General features: G+C 39.3%; 1 protein-coding gene across 1 annotated transcript in view; it reads left to right on the top strand.

The window, feature by feature from the left end:
* Window positions 1–21,801, top strand: part of ube2o (ubiquitin-conjugating enzyme E2O) — a 324,768-nt gene that overhangs the window by 29,640 nt on the left and 273,327 nt on the right. The window contains exon 3 of the mRNA XM_079840703.1: window positions 15,984–16,126. Coding sequence (XP_079696829.1) covers window positions 16,007–16,126 — 120 coding nt within the window. The 5' untranslated portion in view covers window positions 15,984–16,006. The remainder of the gene's footprint in view (window positions 1–15,983; window positions 16,127–21,801) is intronic.

Consider the following 21,801-nt stretch of genomic DNA (forward strand, 5'->3'; position numbering starts at 1 on the left):
GTGTCTCTTTATTTACCTCAGGAATGTTTACTATGTAGCTGCGCTTGGGAAAGAAAGCGCACGAGATGAGACCACTACAAAGACCATTGATTAAGAATAGCCTACATTTATACATAGTTAACCAAATCAAAATGTATTTTCATATTGAATGACAGGTGCCGCTTCAAATGTGTTCATAGTCAATACAACTTATATGTAAACTAATACAACTAATGTTTTGATTATATTTTTAGATACACACTGTGTTTTGTAAATGTATATACTTATTATATGGTTTTAAATTTGAAAGTAAAGTAAATTACTATTCATTTGTTATATCATAATCTGCGCCACCCCGTCTTTGCCTTTCTTTGATGACGTTGCAGGGCGTTCCAAATGAGTGATTGTTGTCAGCGAAGTCTACTTCAATTGATATACCGTGCTCAGGGAGTAGGAAGCAGTGAATAGTGCGTAGGGACCCTGTTGAATGGAACGCACCCCATGTGTCCTAGGTTGAAATGGGCTCCCCTCAGGTGACACCAATTAACCGGTTGATTGCAGGTGAGCTACCAGGGAAACTGCAATGAAACACAGATTAGAACACTCCCACATAACAATGTATTATTTACTTAAAATGATTATCATCATAAATAATAAACTTATTGAATTTTTTTTTTTAAATAGTTAGATAAAATGGGGGGGGGGGGCATTTTGCTGTGATACCGACATTGGTACAGAGTACTGTAAAAATTTTATGACACCAGTTTTCATTTCATTAAGAGAACAACATGTTTAAAACCAAATACGTTACATTAGGCTGCAGGTAAGAAACTTTGTTTGAAATATGTTTTTATTTAAAGTATCTGCATTACACAAAATAATTTTCTTTGCCTAATACTGAAAGTATTGTTAATAGTTCCTTTTTAGTTCCTTAACTAAAAAGACACCAGTTTTTCCTGTTCTCTGCATCTTGGGTGGCATTTAAGAACCAAGGAGAAATAAGCAGAAATAAAAAATGGTGATGGGTTGCACACACTCACAGGAAGTAACAGGAAGTTGCGTGATCATTTTTAAAATAATTTTTGTAAAGTTTTAGCCTGGTTGCAGGAAGTTGCATGATACTTTTGTATAATTTTTTTACAAAAGCCTGGTCGCCATTCACTGCCATTATATGGATAAGCGCGTACAGGACATTTTTTTTAAATTTAGCTTTTTCTTTGTTAAATTCTCTGCAGCTAGTGTACTTTAATTTTATTCATCTGCAACATTATGTTGTATAATTACAGTTTTGCACAATGAATGTTCTCAAAACTATATACAACGTTTCTTTCTTTCTTTAAAAAAAAACACATTTAGCAGTTTGGCTTTCCATAGGGTCTATGTAACCTGTTCTGAAATGGTTCTATTATAATTTATATATCGTGATATATATATCGTTATCGCAAGAGGCTGCAATGTATATCGCAATATGGATTTTAGGCCATATCGCCCATACCTATTGGCACTAATGGTCTCTACGATCAACTTTGCTTACGATGTTTCTTTGAAACGCATCCCAGTTTGACTCAGAATTATTGATGTGCATTCCTGACACAAATTAATAAATAACTTTTTTTTTTTTTCTTCTGCAAATCATTCGTCAAATATCAATGCTGGAGTCTTAAAGGGTTAGTTCCGACCCGCGGCTCGCAATTTTGCCAATTAATTGTCAGTTTTAGGGCTTTGTCATACATTTTTTGTGTGCTTCGTAGTGTTGGGTCCGAGTCCACCTTTGTCAAGTTCGAGTCAAGTCCAAGTCTTAAACAATCAAGTCCGAGTCCAAGTCCGAGTCCAAAAGGGGCCGAGTTGGACTCAAGTCCGAGTTCTTATCGTCCGAGTGGAGTCCGCCCGAGTCCAGAGTGTAATTAAATTGAAAAAAAGATTAGAAATTGCTATTGTACATTTTTTACCTTCTATTAATATTTTAACCTTTCAACCCATTAAACCAATGGCAATATAAAATTTAACAAAAAATACCACTATTACATCTAGCCATTGTCATTTAACATTTTTATTTTGTCAACAGATCAACTAGTTTCCAATCAAAAATGGTTTCAAACAATAGAATGGACATAGATTAGCCTGGATGCCAGCCGAACTTAGCCCCGCCCACAACATTTTAACTCGGGCAGTTCGGTCTGGACTTGATCCATAGAGAAGTAATTATGCCCAAACAGAAACTGTTCGGACCAATGAAATTGTCAGGGCGGGCTTTAGACGATGATGGACAGATGATAAACAGCAACGTAATCATCCACGTCATCAAAGGCGCTTGGGTTGAATTTGTTCTAATCCTAAACGGAGAACTTGTTCGTATATGCATTCAGCTTTACTATTTCTCTCAGAAATGATGACTGTGTTGGTAAGTACTCTGTGTATCCTTAAATTCTTTTTTTACAACACCGGCAAAGATCGTTTACACTCATCTTTTTCTTCTAACGTTAGGCTACTTATTCCAGCGTGCGTGCAGACAGGGTTGCCAAGTTTCTACAACAAAACCCGCCCAATTTCTAGCGTTACTCAAAACTAGCCAAAAACAAGCCCAATAGCTTCCCGGGGGGGTTCTCCGGGAAAAAAAGGCATTTGGGGGGTAAAATGTGTTATTTTGGCAGGGCTGCCAGCTAAAATTCGCATTCCTGGGTCTGTATATCACATAATTGGGGTCGCTTCAACCCGCGCGCGGACTTGGCAACACAGTGCAGTTGAGTTCTGTTGACATTTGACAACTAACGTTATGCGTCGCTCCGTTGCTCTGATTGGTTGTAGGTCTATCCAATTGAGGTCTTTCCTGGTTCGGTTGAAACACGCCCCATAATCACAGCCCAACGGAGCAGTATCAGACTCATTCTGACTAGAATTGAGTATGACGACGTCAGGCTAGACATAGATATACGTAGAACTTTTACAAGTGCAAGAAAAACACAAATTAACCTATTTTATTGTATTTAAATTATTTAACCCTTTCATGCATGGTGTCCACATTTGGGGACAGTTAATTTAACTCCATTTAGGGTTAATTTATCTTGGTAATTCTCTCCAAACCACTTGAGGGCAGTGTAAGTAGATTGACAGCAATATTTTAACAGTGGCTACTGTCTTGTATCCCAAATATTCATTGCTTGATGACATCATTGATCAAAGATGGCTGACAGTGATAGCCATGTGCCAAATGCCCCAGGCATATCTGTGAAAAACTTTTACATAGGGAGGTCAATTGAGCTAAAAAAAAAAAATAGTATGTACAGTAAAGTATGATGAATATGTTAGTATTTTAAAAACAAAAATTTAGAGTAAAATGTCATTTTTATACACCAAAAACTAACTGTCCACGTATGTGGAAGTCATGCAACAGTGGAGTCAGATTGCATCAAGTCTGATTTCTGTACCCTGCTAGTATATCTGTTCTGTTTTTGCAAATATGTTTTGAATTGTCTTATATTGTAATAAAACAGACATGTAACAAATATATCAACATAAATAACCATTAAAAATGGCATATTATGGCATTAAATGGCATCTTACTTACAACACATACATACAGAGACAAATTTGCATTTTGCCTACCAAACAGGGACAGCACAGGTCAAGCACTCAGTTCAGAATAACAGAGAATATCCCAGAGGTCAGTGTGTGTGACAGTGTCTGCACTGATGAGGAGTGTGTGCCAGCAAAGCCCAGCCCATATTGCTATTAGGTTTCCACATAAATGTAACTAGCATTATAGTTCCTACACCAAGTGTTTTATCGTTGTTATATTGTAATATTAATGTTTTAAATATCTGAGCTGTTATGCATAGCATAAAATGACATAATAAATCACAATATTCCATATTGTCATCTGTGGCTTTTTGTCCCATTTTACGCCTTTGTTGCATGGTGTCCACATACGTGGACAGTTAAATAATTTTTAAATAAAACTGAATTTTGTAAAAATTAAAATGGATTTCAATTTTAGCATCATATTAAAGTAATAAAAAGAATCTTAAAAAAATCTAGATAATGTTTTCCATAATTCATGCATGAAAGGGTTTTAATGCCTCTGGTATCACCAAATGCTAATGTTTAGGGGTGGGCGATACTAAAATCGTATTTCACGATAATGATATATTTTCTTAAGTAGGATTATTCAAGTAAGAATGAATTCTATAGAAATTGAATAAAACAATTAAATGTAAAATAAAACAAACTTCACGGTATTACATGTACAGTGATTCTTATTAAATTTACTACAGTTAGTCAGGAGTGAGTGAGTGATTTTCTCTTTGTCTTTTGTTGTTTTATTAACATTAAAGGGATAGTTCACTCAAAAATGAAAATTCTGTCATCGATTACTTGCGCTCAAGTTGTTTTACACCTGAATAAAGTTCTTTCTTCTATTGGACATAAAATATATTTGGGATAATGTCGGAAACCAACCAGTTGGTCCCATTGTAGGAAATAATAATATGGATGTCAATGGCTACCATCAGCTGTCTGGTATTCAACTGTTTGTGTTCAACAGAAGAAATAAATACAGGTTTGGAACAAAATTAGAGTGAGTAAATAATGACATCATTTTAGAGGTGAACTGTCCCTTTAAGGACAAGCGGCAGCGGGATTTCACTAGGCTGCGCTGCTGTAAATTTAAGACCTCTACACATTAGGCTTGCTACGATAGTCGGTGTTGCCGGTGTTACCGGTGTCCAGACTCAACACCGGTTACATCACTTGCCCACCGTGGCACCGCCCACCGTCTTTTTGATTTTTTAATAGTAATAAAATAATTTAGTTCAGTTAGAGAACAGACAATACAAATAAAAACTGAACGTATCTGCTTAATAAAGCAGGATCCGACCGTGAGTCTCGGCAGCGGCAGGAGTCATTCATCAGATTTAAGAGTGAGGAGCAGACTGAGATGATCGCGGAAGATTTGGTTTCAAAGCGAAACGTAAAAGCACCTATTTAAGGGAGTTTGTCATTTGTTTTGTTGTTGTGTCTTTCATTAAAAATAATAGGCTAATGAACCCACAATTCAAGCAACCCGCAGCCGAATTGGCGCTAATTCAAAACCGAAATTAAATGTGCACGGCCGCACAGAGCGCGCATCGTTTACTTTCGCCTGGCTCCGCAGTGCGAACCTCCGCGCATTTATTTTTGCCGCGCGCACCCTCGCGCTCGTGCGGGCGCATCGAGTATAAACAAGGGGACGAACTGTTATTCATTCATGGCGTGCATCTCAATCATAGACTGATCAATGCTTGATCAGTGCCCTGACTACTGAACTAGGAACTGATTGAGACGCACCCATGGCCTCACAGAGCGCGCATTTACAGACGAGCTGTCATTCACGGTGTGTGCGCACTGGCGCGTTTTCAGTTCAGAGCGGTCGTGTGCAAGTTACTTTCGGTTAGATAGAATTAGTGATTTAAAAGCCTCCGCCGGTGATACTGGTATTACCGGTGTTGTCACATATCAATTAACCGGTGGGAAAATTTCCTCACCGTCACATCCCTACTACACATCTAATATACAGACACACGCCGATTTTACTTTCACTTTAGACATAACTGACTGTGTTTACACTCACCTAAAGGATTATTAGGAACACCTGTTCAATTTCTCATTAATGCAATTATCTAATCAACCAATCACATGGCAGTTGCTTCAATGCATTTAGGGGTGTGGTCCTGGTCAAGACAATCTCCTGAACTCCAAACTGAATGTCAGAATGGGAAAGAAAGGTGATTTAAGCAATTTTGTGCGTGGCATGGTTGTTGGTGCCAGACGGGCTGGTCTGAGTATTTCACAATCTGCTCAGTTACTGGGATTTTCACGCACAACCATTTCTAGGGTTTACAAAGAATGGTGTGAAAAGGGAAAAACATCCAGTATGCGGCAGTCCTGTGGGCAAAAATGCCTTGTTGATGCTAGAGGTCAGAGGAGAATGGGCCGACTGATTCAAGCAAAGCATTTGTGAAGCCACAACACGCACAACCTTGAGGCGGATGGGCTACAACAGCAGAAGACCCCACCGGGTACCACTCATCTCCACTACAAATACGAAAAGGAGGCTACAATTTGCGCAAGCTCACCAAAATTGCACAGTTGAAGACTGGAAAAATGTTGCCTGGTCTGATGAGTCTCGATTTCTGTTGAGACATTCAGATGGTAGAATCAGAATTTGGCATAAACTGAATGAGAACATGGATCCATCATGCCTTGTTACCACTGTGCAGGCTGGTGAGGGTGGTGTAATGGTGTGGGGGATGTTTTCTTGGCACACTTTAGGCCCCTTAGTGCCAATTGGGCATCGTTTAAATGCCACGGCCTACCTGAGCATTGTTTCTGACCATGTCCATCCCTTTATGACCACCATGTACCCATCCTCTGATGGCTACTTCAGGCAGGATAATGCACCATGTCACAAAGCTTAAATCATTTCAATTTGGTTTCTTGAACATGACAATGAGTTCACTGTACTAAAATGGCCCCCACAGTCACCAGATCTCAACCCAATAGAGCATCTTTGGGATGTGGTGGAACGGGAGCTTCGTGCCCTGGATGTGCATCCCACAAATCTCTATCAACTGCAAGATACTCTCCTATCAATATGGGCCAACATTTCTAAAGAATGCTTTCAGCACCTTGTTGAATCAATGCCACTTAGAATTAAGGCAGTTCTGAAGGCGAAAGGGGGTCAAACACAGTATTAGTATGGTGTTCCTAATAATCCTAGCTAGCTATGGAATGGCTTTAGATGACTTTATACTAGCAAATCGATGACACTTTAGACCTCTTTGGCATTGTAAAACGACGTAAGGAAAACAAGTATGCTACAGGCTCACACACAGACACAGCCGCTTGGCTTTTGGAACCGAAATTTGGCACCGCACCGAAAGATAAATCATTTTTCGATACTCATAGTATCAGAGTTTTTCGTTCGATACCATAAAAGTATCGCCGTTCGGTGCCCAGCCCTATACACGCCGGACCATGGCCTGTCACAATAGCTAATTTTTATTGGGCGATATATTGCCCCAGAAATAAATGCGATAAACAATATTATTGTAATTTTAAGACAATTTTATGCCACAATATATAATCATATTATAACAGCATAATAATGCAAGAAGACCTACACACAACAAACGTTTAATTCTCCAGGATATGGAATTTGAAGTGTCAAAAAATAAATATACTAAATAAAAACATCTTGAATAAATAATAAATAAACCTTTGCTAACAAAATATGCAAAGTAACAAGCAGAAAAAACAAACACACTTGAAAATACAGAAAGCACTTATATGGATATTTTCCATCTACAGATTTTACCCTGACCTTCTTTTCTCAGTAAATGTAATGTTTCTCAGTGTGTACACTATTGCTGAAAAACACAAACCCAGTCAGATATCCAATAGAACAATGGCACAGATGCTTCAACCGGCCATATCTGCTGCTAAATCTATTTTTCTAAAGGCATTTTTTAATTTAACTTTTTATCTTGAGCACCAGGTCATGCACGAAATGCTGCAAAAGACACTAGGTCAAGCACGTCCATCTAGCACACAGCAGTGGATTGTGGCTTTGAAACTGAGTGCATTTGGACTTATTCTTCCAAATGGTCTGTAGTTGTCTTGTTTGCAAAACACTATAACGCTTTGAACGACACCTTTTCACCGGAGATGCCTGAGCCCCACTTTCACCTCTGACATGACAGAGGCAGCATGATCAGCAAAATGTTGGTAACATTCATTTTTAAGTGATCATAATGCAATATTGCGTCACCAAAAATGATCAAGGTCATGTACATATATTGTGCCACAAGTCCACATATTGATTATCGTGACAGACCTAGCCGGACCCTTCCCTGCGTGTCTCGTCATCTCCAGTGACGTTCACGCAGGAGGAACAGCGCCCCTCTCTCGCAGCGGCCTGTTCTGTCTCCTTCAGTGGACCGCTATGGGAGGAGGAGGAAGATGACGATGACAGCTTGTCACAAGCTGCATCTGGTACCGCTGTCTCGGAGCCTGCAGCTTTGGCGCAGGCCACCACGAGCGCCAGGGCCAGCGTTGACGCAGAACTGGACTGTGTGCTCACGAGGGCCGTGGGAGACCTTGGGCTCGAGTGGTCCCAGCCTCAGGAGCCCACGCGGAGCAGACTCGACGAATGGTTCCTTCAAAGCATCGTCATTCCTCTCCTCAAAAGCCTGCCCGCTTCTTCCCGGAAGTTCACGACGAGCTAACTAAGGCTTGGAAGGCGCCATTTCTGCTCGCGGCAAATCATCCTTTTCCCCAGCGCTCTCTATGGTAGACGGCGCAAAGGAAAAGGGTTCCCCCCGCTTGAAGAGGCTGTCACCGCCCACCTTTGTCCGCCCTCCTCTGGGGGATAGCAGGCAAAGGCGTCGCATCCCTCCAAACCCTGCCGCACCACGTCAGCCCTCGCTGGTCGAGCATACGCCTCCGTCGACCAGGCTGCGTTGGCGCTACACACTATGACGGTTCTCCAAGTGTTTCAGGCGAAACTTCTCCACTCGCTGGATAAGTCTCTCCCTGACCTGGACAGCGCCACCGACCTAGCCCTGCAAGCGTCCAAAGCCACCGCCCAGGCGATCGGGAAGTACATGGGCAGCCTGACAGGGCTCTACGCTAACATTTTTCTTGAGGAGCACTTGTGCTCCTAATTTAAAAAAATTAGGAGCACAGTCAAAGATTTAGGAGCACTTTCTGATCAATAACACGCATTCCAATTATAACTTTCCCATTACAGGACTATCTTTGTCCCTTTAAATTAATTTCCAGGGGCATTTTTACCATTATAAGAGCAATGTTTTCTAATCTTATTAAATATATGGATCATCTTGTCAGTTTCTTCAATTAAAATAGAAAAGTTGTTTTTAAAATGTTAATTTAAACAATAAATTCAGTTAGAGCAATAAGACACACATAGGCTGTTACCTATCTAATTAAATCAGCATCAAAAGATCCATCTCTGCACTGTAGAAAGGGGCACTGCAGCTCTATTTGAAGTGGTGTTTAGACTGTTTAATGCAGCTCATGGGTAAATAATGTTGCATGAATGTTTTAAATATAAGTTTTTGAATTTAGAAATGGGTTATGTACAAGTTAAACTTTAAAAGTTTGATATTTTAAATAAAAAGTTAATGCAAAGTATAAATATGAAAATAAAACCGCCAGTAGGCGGCGTCAAGTCTATGTGTGAGTCATTGATTCAATCGTTCAAAAGCAGATTCATTCGAATCGAACCGCTTGGAGATGCGCAATAGTTCTGGTGTAGTTTTGATTTTCACGAAATAAACAGTATTGTGGCTAAAACTTTGTTACTTAACATCAGCTTCTCTATTGGACTTTTGTACAAGATAAGTATCACATTTGCAATCATGCCAACTCCGTAACTTTTGGCGCTCTGGCAGAACTGCATGCGTCTTGCGGAAGAACATTGCAGCCGGAGCTACTTCTGTCCGTTTGTGTCTATGGCGAATCACGCAGGGACTGAGCTCCTCCGCAGCGTTGCGAACCAAACTGGAATAAAATGGTCCGAATATAAACACTTATTATATGTGTACCGTAGTGATTCAGGGTAAAAACACGGTTTGGAAAATGCATTTATCATGTACTCTCATATATCAGGGCTCCAGAGTGCGACTAAATGGTCGCATTTTGCGACTAAAATTTGAGAGTGTGCGACTGAATTTTACATCCAGTCGCACATGTGCGACCAGTAAATTTGCCAGCTGTCGGTACTGGAGAAATTAAGAAAATACACTTACTAATTATAATTGATAGACGTTATGTCTGGCAAATTCTATCTTTGCCAGCCGTTTCTATATGAGATAATATTAAACCATTTGTCCGTGATGCATTTTTGCCATTCGCAATGCAGAAGAGAGAAAGCGGGCGAGCTCTCTCACGTGGAGCTACAGCGAACACAACACCACAGTCAGCTTTAATGAGTGACGAGAACTAAACAAAAGTTTAGTCTGCTTAAACTTTAGGGTTGTGCTGTGATATTAATCTAATTTTATTTTCGATTTTGGCTTCCAAGAATTATAAAAAGATGGTATGAGGTAAAAACTATTCCTATAGCCGTGTTCCGTCGAGCTCATTCTTCCCTTCACAGCCTTGCGCTGTCATTTCTCCTTAAACCTAAACTAAACGTCAGATTCAGTGATTGTTGTAAACTGCAGTCTCTACTGTTGCTAAACTGCGGGATGTGTTTGATAATAAAGAGCTATTAAATGCACAATAATCCGCGCAAGAGACGCTGTTTCCAACTTCAAGGCGGCTTATGTGTGTGTGCTGCGAAATGGACCGACTTGCACTTTATATTTTAGACTTTGTGTGTGCGTCTAAACCATCAAATAAACAACAAATAGCCGGTGTCAAAATGACCGGATTGGAGAGTAGTTATTTTAACAGTTTATATCTTAAATGGGCGTAAATAGTTTGGAGAAATAGGAGAATATGATATTATTAGTTCTACATTCGATCGGTCTTAAAGGGGCAGCGTCTAATAAACCTGCTGACGATTGAGCCATTCATTCGAATCAAACAAGAGGCAAAGAGAAAATATTCGCATCTCTTGAGTTAATAACTTTAGCTTTTATAAGCATTAATCTATCAATTTATACAGTGAAAACTATGCAGTGTTATTTTACATTTCATTACTTTATTAGATTTCTTTGTAGGTTTGTTCTTTACTGTAATATTAATGTTAGCAGACCTTCCAAATGCCTGCACACTGGTCCATTTACAAATAGATGTTTTATATTTTTGTTCAAACTTTGCGGTTTCTTTTGCTATAGATATTTTATTTTTCAGATTATAAAGCCATGTTAATTATGTTCTTAATTATGTTTTTTTTTTTTATAAAAATAAATAAAATAAAGTATAATAAAAAGAACCGGTAAGAATACTGTTAAAGTACCGGATCGATAAGCAGTATGGGTAAGAGTAATAATACCATTAAAACCTTAACGATACCGATCCCTATTAGTAATACAGTGGAAATTAGTAGATTTGGTTAGCATGTTGATTTACGGTGTGCGCCCCTACAATTTTGGTTTGTGCCCCTAAAATTTTCAGTTGGGGGCCACTGTGCTCCTAGTGAAAAAAGTTAGTCTGGAGCCCTGTATATACATCTAGTAATTTTTAAACACAAGAAAAGTTGTGGACTGCAACTCATACAGGGGCTTTTTTAAATGATTATTTATTAATTCATTTTTGGTGGCATTTTTGCCCCAAGCCCCCGTTAATTTCCAACCTTGTTTATGATAATCCAAATGTGGTATTTCTAGTTAATTTGGATTTGGCTGCAAATAAACATCAGCGCGAGGCGTCGATCTGGTAAGTGCGCATGGCTGCGTCACACCCGTTTCACCCATAGACCGTGGTTTCACCTAGTAAACAATCTGTAAAGTGTAGTCCGTCGCACACGCTTGCACATGCTCTGCTGACAGAAGGCATGACAAGCAGTCGATCGCAGAACGAAACGTAACTGTTGCTCAGTCAGTGTTGATGCACTTTGGCAGTTGTAGCTTTTATTTCGATTGTATTGTATATCTATTCATGAGAATCGATTACCTAAATATTTTTTCACAGTCGCACGCAGTAATTTTCATGCGCAAATGCGCCCAAAATGGTCGCTATGTAGAGCCCTGCCTGACCGTGCTCGAGCGCCATCTGTGGCTCAACCTTACTGAGATGGAGTCGGACAGAGCCGCCTTTCTGGATGCCCCTATTACAGCTATTCACAGAGGCGCAGAAGGCTTCACAAGCCATGAAAAGTCCAGCTGTGCATCGAGCCACCAGGCTAAGGCTCCGCCTCCCCAGCAGCAGAAGGCAGCGCCGTCGACGTCCCAGCCTGGGCGTGGTGTTCAGGCTGGTTACGCATCAAAGTGAACCACAGCTGTATCAAAGCTCTGGCTTCTTGGTTAGCGACCGACTGGTACCAATCGAGCGTGAGCATAGGCTTGATTACTAGACGGAAAGTAGTCTCGACAGATGCATCCAACCTAGGTCCAACCAAGCCACTCTCCGGCCTCTGGGCATTATCAGAGAAGAGGCTGCACATAAACTGTCTAGAGATGAAAGCGGTCATTATAGCGCTGAGAGCTTTCCTCCCTCACTTAAAGGGACACCACGTGCTGGTCCGAACGGACAACATGGCAGTAGTGGCTTACATAAATCGCCATGGCAGCCTGAAATCATACAGCCTGCATTCCATGGCAAAACACCTCTTTTTATGGGCAAGGCGCAACCTGAGCTCTCTAAGAGCAGCTCATGTGCCAGGTATCCTGAATCAGGGGCCGAATTTGTTATCCAGAGACAATGTTCCCCTAGGGGAATGGTCGCTTCACCCTCAAACGATTCAGCTGATGTGGAGTATCTTTGGCGAGGCGAAGGTAGACCTATTCGCCTCAGAAGACAATACACATTGCCCAATATATTTCTCCAAACACAGGGATGCGCTGGCCCACGATTGGCCCAGACACCCTCTGTATGCGTTTCCTGATGATACCTCAGGCAATCAGAAGGATCAGGGAGGACAAAGTCAGATATGGTACTCAGAACTGACTAAGATGCTAGAAACAGCCCCATGGCCAATACCGCTGAGGAAAGACCTCCTCATGCAGGCGAAAGGGAAAATCTGGCATCCCAGACCCGATCTATGGACCCTTCATGCATGGCCCATCAATGGTTATCCAGGAACCTTCCTGAAAAAGTACTAAATACTATTTCCGAGGCTAGAGCCCTCGCAACCAGGCTGCGTTACGCTTTGAAATGGTCAGTCTTCTCAGACTGGTGTAATGCACGAAACCTGAACCCACAGTCATGCGAGGTGGCTGAAGTGCTTTATGTCCTGCAAGAGCTCATGGACGCAGGTCGTTCCCCCTCCACGCTCAAAGTATATATCACATCCAGGTGCCGGGTCAGTCCCTGGGGAAATGCGAGCTCATAACGTGTTTTCTTAAAGGGGCTAGAAGGCTGAATCCGCATCGCCCCCCTTCAGTTCCCATATGGGACCTTTCCACAGTCTTACAGGCTATGAAAGCAGCCCCATTTGAATCACTACAGTCAGTAAGCTTAAAGCACCTTTCACTTAAAATTGCTTTTTTGCTGGCTTTAGCCTCTGTAAAGAGAGTAGGTGACCTGCATGCACTTTCAGTGAGTGTATCCTGTCTAAAGTTTGGGCCTAATGACTCCAGAGTCGTCCTCAAGCCAAGACACAGTTATCTACCTAAGGTGCTTTCCACTCCGTTCAAAGCACAGGTCATTACACTATCAGCGCTGCCTTCATCAGAGGGTGAAAAAGACACAAACTTGCTCTGCCCAGTGAGGGCACTGAGATTATACACTGAGCGTTCTGCCGCCTTCAGGCAGTCGGAACAGCTCTTCGTTTGCTTCGGCGGCCACACTAAAGGGAGTTCGGTCATGAAGCAGAGATTGTCACGATGGATAGTAGATGCTATTTTTTCATTTCTTTATTTATTTAAACAGGGACAGTGTAAAATATACATTAAACCTTAAAAAGGAGAGATGCATTTTACCAGGAGCACTTGTGCTAATTTACACCTGCAGTCCCTGGACAGGCTGATGTAAACAAATCAAGTTAGTAAAACATTTATCCCAGGACAACATTAAAATAATCAAACCCTACATTCATTCTACAACATACATTTACAAATACACTCTCACCTACACATCAACTACTAAACATTATGTAAACATGTTTGTTGTGAAAGAAGCCATTTTTTGACCCGATGTGAAAAAATTTAAAAATTCACACATATGATTAACTCTGTTGGCAACTTATTCCACTGTCTATCTCGTTGGCTTATCAGTCTAAGGGCCTCAACTGCCCTATAGGCATCAGAGCTCACTCCACGAGAGGCATGGCCTCTTCATGGGCTTGGTCTAGTGGTATTACACTGATTGATATCTGTGCGGCGGCAGGCTGGGCCTCACCGTCCACTTTTATCAGATTTTATAATTTGGAGGTAAAGCAGGTATTCTTTCCATATGACATATTGTGAAACACACCCATGTACTCACAAGCATGACAAAATCCATAAGCCAGACTCTGTCTGGCTTCATTATACCTCATATAAGGCCTGATTTATATCCGGCCTACATACAATTTTCATGGTTACCCTCTTCGGGGCCCACCACGGTCGGCTTCCAGGGGGTCATTCTCTCTACACTGGGCTGTAGTTTCTACAAGCCTTAGTGTGTGGAGATCTAGCACGCACAACGTTTTACATTGTGCCCCCTAGCGTATGCTACGCAATACGAGTGATTCTCTCGAAAGGGAACGACTCGGTTATTAACATAACCTCGGTTCCCTGAGAGAAGGGAGCGAGTATTGCGTAGCCTGCCGTGCTTGTGCTCAGTGTGTCGCTTCAGTCGATTTTTAAACTGAGTTCCTATGGTGTGACACAGTCTTTTATAGACTTGCTATGCAAATTCAGGCGGACTGTTTTGGCGGGAGCATGGGTAGTCACCTCATTGGTCCTCCCGCTCAGTTGCCTCGCCATAGGTTCCTGTAGTTGCCGCAGCACAGCCAATCAGCGCGCGTACATGCTCTGTTGGATCTGCTGTGCAGCTGCACTGCGTTTTAAATAGATACATTTTAAGGATACAATTTTGCTTCAATTCTTGAGGAAACAGGAGTCCCCCTAGCGTATGCTACGCAATACTCGCTCCCTTCTCTCAGGGAACTAAGGTTATGTTAATAACTGAGTTGTTCTCTGTATCACTGCACAACACCCTTAGCAATTACTCTTAGCTACATAAACAAATATTTGTTCTCATTGATATTGTTAATTGAAGTTTGTTTTATTGTGAGAGAGATAGATTGAGCGAACGAGTGTATTGTCTGCATTCAGGTTTAGCATATTCCTTAAGGTCAGTCCTATGTTCATAATAAAAAATCTGTTGAATATCCACTGCAATATCTTGTCCTTTTAACAGTAAAAGGGTTTTCCAGTGTCCTGACCATTGATATCCATAATAAAGGCTAGATGTCTTACGGAGTCTCTAACATCATCACCGGCGGCCAACTTGTCACAGGCAGGGCTCTGTGGTACCTGACGTAAGGCGAGTGATCTGCATGAACACAAATACTCTTATCTCACTGAAATCTTGATGGATTTACAAATGGTTTGGTTTCTTACAAACGTTATTAACGTGGCTATAATTATGGATGCTTGAACAAATTATGAATAATTTTTCATAAGTATGCATCTCTGACGTTTATAACAAACCAAACAATTTGAAAATCGGTAAAAAAAATAGAGCAAGTTATGGTTATTTAAAAAGTGCAAGCACCCATGAAAACAATGTTGCGAGTGAGTGAGCTGCCTGTGACAAGATTGGCCTCCATTGGCCAGCAGCGCGGACGAGACATCTAGCCTTTATTATGGATATCTATGGTCCTGACACTGACAGCGCTTGTTCACGTGTTCACAACTTCACACAAGTTTTAGTCCTTTCAATATAAAAGTCTTCGCTATTAAGTGACTCACTCATTAAGACAGTCTTTGCCGCCATCTACTGGCATAATAATGTAACTTCTGTTGCTTTCACTGATCTATATAGAGAACATTTATATAGATCACTGGTTGCTGTTCACGGTCAGGGACTATTTATTCCGGCGGAAGGAAGGCTTTTAGTGATTTAATTCAAGAAATTTGCATTGATAGGCTACATATATTTTGGCTTTAATATTTGCATTGTGTGGTAACTGTTTTATAAAAGCAATAATCCTGAGAAGCCGTGGTTTACAGTGAATTTATAACTGCTAAGGGGGTTTTAGCAGTTCTAAACAATGCCCCTTAGCTGTTATAAATTTACTGTAAACCACAGCTTCTTGGGGCTTATTGCTTTTAATGTCATATTCATTAACATTTTTGATAAATATGACTGTGCTTCCTTAATGTGTCGTTTAATTTAATTTTTTTTTATAGACCTAAAAAAAATCTGAATCACAATGTCATCTGAGGAAGAGGAGGCATCAAACGGTAACAGTGGTCAATCAAAAAGCAGACTGAAGAGCAAGAAGCCACCCAGTCTGATGATTGCAATCCCCCACCCTGAGTCTGACAAAAAGGTATGAGTCCAAAATAAAGGCTTAATATAAAATTCTGCAGCATGTTTCACACAGAATGTCATGGTGCTTATGGGAAGCTTTTGCTTAGTAGGTTGTTGAAGAATAGACTTGATCAACATATCTGTGGTGACAGCAAACCTGTCATCCTGAAATTTTCTTATTCTAATCATGGAATATTATTTATTTTCCATAAAAACTATGCATCAAGAGTAGTGCAACAGTTATCTATCATTTTGAGCAGTTGTATTAATTGATAGTTAGATCATTGTAATGAAATGAATCATCTCAGATGTAATGTGTGCATTGCATTTTGAAATTATACTTTGTCATTTTGAACAGGTGATTTTAGTTCAATGAACAAATTATCTTAGATTTATGTGTATTGTATCCAAGAAATTGGAAAAGTTGTGAGTTTTGAAAAAAATGCATTATGATCATTCGTTGTGAATTTTGTGTCTAGAGTTTTGAAAAATTACATGAAGTTTCTGATATTAGTGCAAAAATGATGTGAAAATAATGCACCATCTAGCTGTCAGAAAAACTATCACACATAGCTGAAATGATTTTAATGCGTGATTTACTTACAAAAGCTAAAACATGAATAAAATAATAAATAGTTCAAGAAAGCTTAAGTAAGGAATATGAAAATACATTAGTAATTCTCAAAATATGCAAGCTTTAGACTAATGGGCATTGTTTTTAAAGCAATGACAGGAGTCACACGACAGCTTGCGTGACAGAACAGGAAAACATTTTTTTCTTATACATTTAATACATATAACAACATTTTGATTATTAATGTGTACTGACACAAACTGAAAATTACATTTCATCATATGGCATTTCCAACGAAACATAATAGTAATTTTGTTTTTAATGACTTCATTGCAAAGTTTGTCAAGACTAAAGTCATAGCACAGAGTCTGAATACTTACTATATTTAATTTTCTTTTTAATAAATTTGAAGTTATCACAAGTCTAGGTTTGCTTTGTTATTTTAAGTATAGGGTGTAGATTGATGTGAAAAAAATCATTTAAAGCATTTTAGCTAACACAGTGTTAGCAAATAAAGGTCTGATGACTTAAATGCTCAATTGAATAGATATAGATTATGCATATTAATGAAATAAGTAGGGCTGTAACGATTTGACCAAAAATAAAAACCTCGATTAATTGAACATTTTACCACGATTAATGAAAGATTATTTTGCTTTTTTTTTGCTTTCCAATTTTTGCCCTCATAAGGTTGAGTAAGTTCCTGGTAAGGTTTTTACTGTAAATATTTTCTACTATTAAAGGTGGAATTTTTTTTTCTAATGAAAAAGTGAATTTCTTTTGAGATTTTAAAATACTTGAAGGGAACGGTTCACTTTCAGCAGTTATTGTCTATGGGGCAGATTTCTGCTTGTTGTACATCAGATACAGATAAAAAACACAGTAGGCCTACATTACATTTATTTGAATGCATTAATGAGAGAGTGATTGTGTGTGCGAATTTCTCATACCGTCTCAATATGAAGCTCTGGTTTGTACTTCAAAGGTATTTAAATATATGCCTATAGCGGTTGAGTTTCTAAGCTACTTTAGTGACTTTACTTTAGTCACAGGTAGGCCTGTCGCGATTGTCAATAAATCAATGAATCGCACGATAAAAAAAATTAGCTCGATAATTTTTCCGGCCGCGATAATTTCTAGCGTCCGTTTTTATATCCATTTTTGCCGAGCGTTACATTATATGATCACGCTCTTATACATGTAAACTAGGGATGCACCGAAATAAAAATTCTTGGCCGAAACCGAAAACCGAAAAAGAGGAAACCAAGGCCGAAAACCGAAACACCGAAAAAAATTATGCCAATTATTAGTACCATTGCATTTATGGCTATGACTGTGTACTAACTTTACTAAAATCAAGGCATTGCAATTGCATAAATTAATATTAAAGTTTCAAAGAATAAATCAATTACAAATGATGCCAATATTTATTTAGCACATTGCAACAATGCACAGTATAAAATAAAATTCAAACTAAAATGTTTAACTTGACCACACTCATTTGTACATTAAATAATAATGTACAGGCCCACAGAAAGGTTTTAAAATTAAATGTTCTCTCATAAAAACAAAGTGCATTTAGGTCTAGTGCATTTTACATTTTTCTCTGTAGGACTACTACAAGAAAGTGCATTCAGAACAAGTGCAACTGCTTAAAGATACAACTATTTTCTCTGTAGGCCTTCAACATAATAGTGTATCAAAACAAAGACTGCCATAGCCCATATGTTAACTGTAGAATAGGGGTGTAACGGTACACAAAACTGCCGGTTCGGTACGGGTTCGGTAAAGCAGTTTTACAAAATGGCTTTTTATTTATTTTTATTGGTTTACTGAAAAAAAAAAGTATCTGTCCTTAAATGAATTAAATTATAACAAAGTTTATTGAAGATATTGCTGTAAACTAGAGAGCCCTTACTTGCACATTAATATTAAAGGTTAACAACAGAGCCCAAACTATTAGCCTAAATTCGGTTGCTATTTATTTTTAGGTCTAATAATCAACACTCAAATAACATAGTACGCAAACATGTAAACTTCACATAAGGCAGTTTTTGCAATAACTTCTAAATCTAATTATAAAATAGTTTTTTATCCAATTCATTGTTGAAATATAATCATTTATACACAGTGTCTGTCATTTTCATGACATTTATTTAAACATGCATGAAATAATCAAGATATCATTAACAGGTTAAGTAGAATATAATGAATATAACGGCTAATATAGGTAATATATTTAGTGAAAGAGTTGATTTACTCTAGTGAATAAAATTCTGTGGACACTGAATGACTGCCTGAGGTAAATGTGATGCTAACGTTACATGACATTGTTTAGTTTACAAGCAGTTATATTGACGTCTTTTCGCTGTCGAAACACTGATTGAGCGATTACACCACATATGATACGTGACCGTAAGTTGTAATTTATCCTCAACACACCTTAGATGTTCATTCATGTTTATTCTTAAGGAAGAGATGATCGATCGCGCTCACAGATGATCACGTTCACGTGCGCGCGCCGCCACTTGAACTGTGATGTGATCAGTGATGCCACATTAAAGAGCGTCAAAACGGCATTTATCGTTTGAATTTCGTGATACATGTTGATCGATGTTGGTTTGGGAACTCGGATTGAAGTGTGTTCCGCGCTTAAAACATGCCCACTGTTAAAGATTGCATTCGGAAACTGTTCGGTTTCACAGTGAAGTCTGGTCCTTCTCATCGAGAACATGAGCTGCTGCACTGAACAGCTGCACTGAACAGCTCTCGCTGTCAGTGCTTGTGCATGGAGCAGACTTAGGTGTTTCTCAGATATACTGAAATACGTACACACCGCAGACATGTTGCTTCAGACAAGCACGTGCAGGTCGCAGCACGTGCAGGTTTCTGTTTGCATCATCACAATAATTTGGCCGTATTGTTTCGGTGATAAAAGTCTTTCGGCCGAAAACCGAAAATGCACTTTTGGGCCATTTTCGGCCGAAAATTTTCGGTGGCTGAACATTCGGTGCATCCGTAATGTAAACGCTTATAAGTGCGACAAGACACAGGCGAATGCGCTGTATGTCAATGTCCTGTCTGTGTGTGTGTGTCAGTGTCGTGTCTGTGTGGCTGCGGCTCATGTCAGCTAATCGAGGGACACTCTGACACACACACACACACACACACACACACACACGACGCACAGACAGACTAGCGTCTCCTGCTAACATCGTGTTCTCTTTTGCTCATGAACAAACAATAACACAGAGAATTTTGAGTATTCTCATATTAGGAGTTTTAAATTAGTTAAATAACGTCTTAAATGAACTTAAAGAGTGCGTGAGATCAGCGTCATGTTCGTCAGCGGCCGTTCTTAGTGACAGGAGCACTGATGATGACTGTCATTAATGTTCATCACAGAACAATGGGAACAGAGAAAATTGTAACTTTAATGATGATTAATCTATATTTAATTTATTATTTATGCAGTTAAGAAAGGTGTTTGATAACTATTACATTTCTGTATATGTCTAACAGGGAAGGCACAGGTAAAAATAACATTTATAATGGGGTTATGTAAAGATTGTTTTAAGTTCACTTAAATTAAAAGTTGTTTTTTTTAAAGCCTAATAAATGTTGAAATTGGGAGCTTTCAGTTATACTGTGTAACATCAGTGATACTGGCCTTCATACATAAAAACATGACAATACAACACATATTTAAAATATGCTGTCAATAAATTGTTTCTACATTAATTTGGAGAGTAACTGAAAGTATTACGATATCAAAACATTAAAAACGTCTTAATCGTGATTTAATTACAGAAAAAAATGCGATTAATTAGTTAAAAAAATTTAATCGATTCCAAGCACTACCTAAAACACAATCATCCGTTGCAGTTTTCCCAGCTGTTTATTCAAGTGCATAAGAGTCCATTGCTTTTTTTTGTTTTGGTTGTTTTGTTCATTTATTGTGGATATTCAAAATGTTTCCCGTTTTCAGTGTTAAATAGTCTTTAGAAATAAAAGTTTATTGATCTTTGAAAAGGTGTACCTGCATTATGCCATTATCATTAGATGAAAATGGTCTCAGAACGACAATATTATCGTTTATCGCAATAATTTCTTGGCCAATTTATCGTCCTGCAAAATTTGTTATCGTGACAGGCCTAGTCACAGGACAGCGTTGACACTGCCTTTCTGCACTGCGATCTTCACGTGATGTGCAAGCTTCTTTCGGAGTGTTCGTTTGTCACAATATATCAGGCATTAGTTCGACATAATACACATCTGATGGTCTACAAACCCCCTTATTATGCAAACTGGCAGGCCTTAAAACACATACAAATGACAAAGCTTTGTGAGGACGCAGGTGAAAGAGGTCTGCCTTCAGGGCGCGTGCCGCCAGAGAACGGACACGGCTCGGCTCACTGTGTCACAGAAAAAAGCTGAGCACTGAATGGATAAGTTTTCCGTATTGTTGTTTTTGAATAGTGCACAATCGCTTTAAATGTTCAAGCCTTTAAACGCATTTACTTGACAAACTTTATGAGGACGAAAGTGAAAGCGAACTGGCTTCGGGGCTTGCGCGTGCCGTCTGTGTGTGTGTGTATGGCAGCGCTTAGGCTATAAGAACAACTTACCTGTATAAACTGTGTAAAACATGCTCCTGCATCTCTCTGTGTGCCTGCAAACTGCACTTGATGTGACTGAGTGACGGGGCGGAGTCACGTGACTAAAACCGAAATAACCGACATGCGAAAAATACGTCGGTTAGAGGTTCTGAATTTCGGTTTTGATTATTTTTCGATGAATCGTACAGCCCTAGAAATAAGGCATTTGATTAAATGTTATTCATAGGGGTTAAATAAAAATGCGGTTGATTTAAATAAAAATATTTTAGTTGCTGAGCATTAAACAGTTAGGTTAGATTTTATTCCAATATTATTTTTCTTTCTGCATGCCCATGGCATGCCCACAGACCATTCACAGCTTTTTAGTACTTCTTGAACATTAAAAGGCAGGAGCTGATGAAAATTGTCAGCAACTTGTGTACCGGTATATCAGGGCTACAGACTTTTATTAGGTCAATAGTCTTTTAAGAGAGTTTCAAGTGTTTTGTTTAAAGATGACTG

The sequence above is a fragment of the Gobio gobio genome (genome assembly GCF_949357685.1).
Source record: "Gobio gobio genome assembly, chromosome: 17".
NCBI classification, from domain to species: Eukaryota; Metazoa; Chordata; class Actinopteri; order Cypriniformes; family Gobionidae; genus Gobio; species Gobio gobio.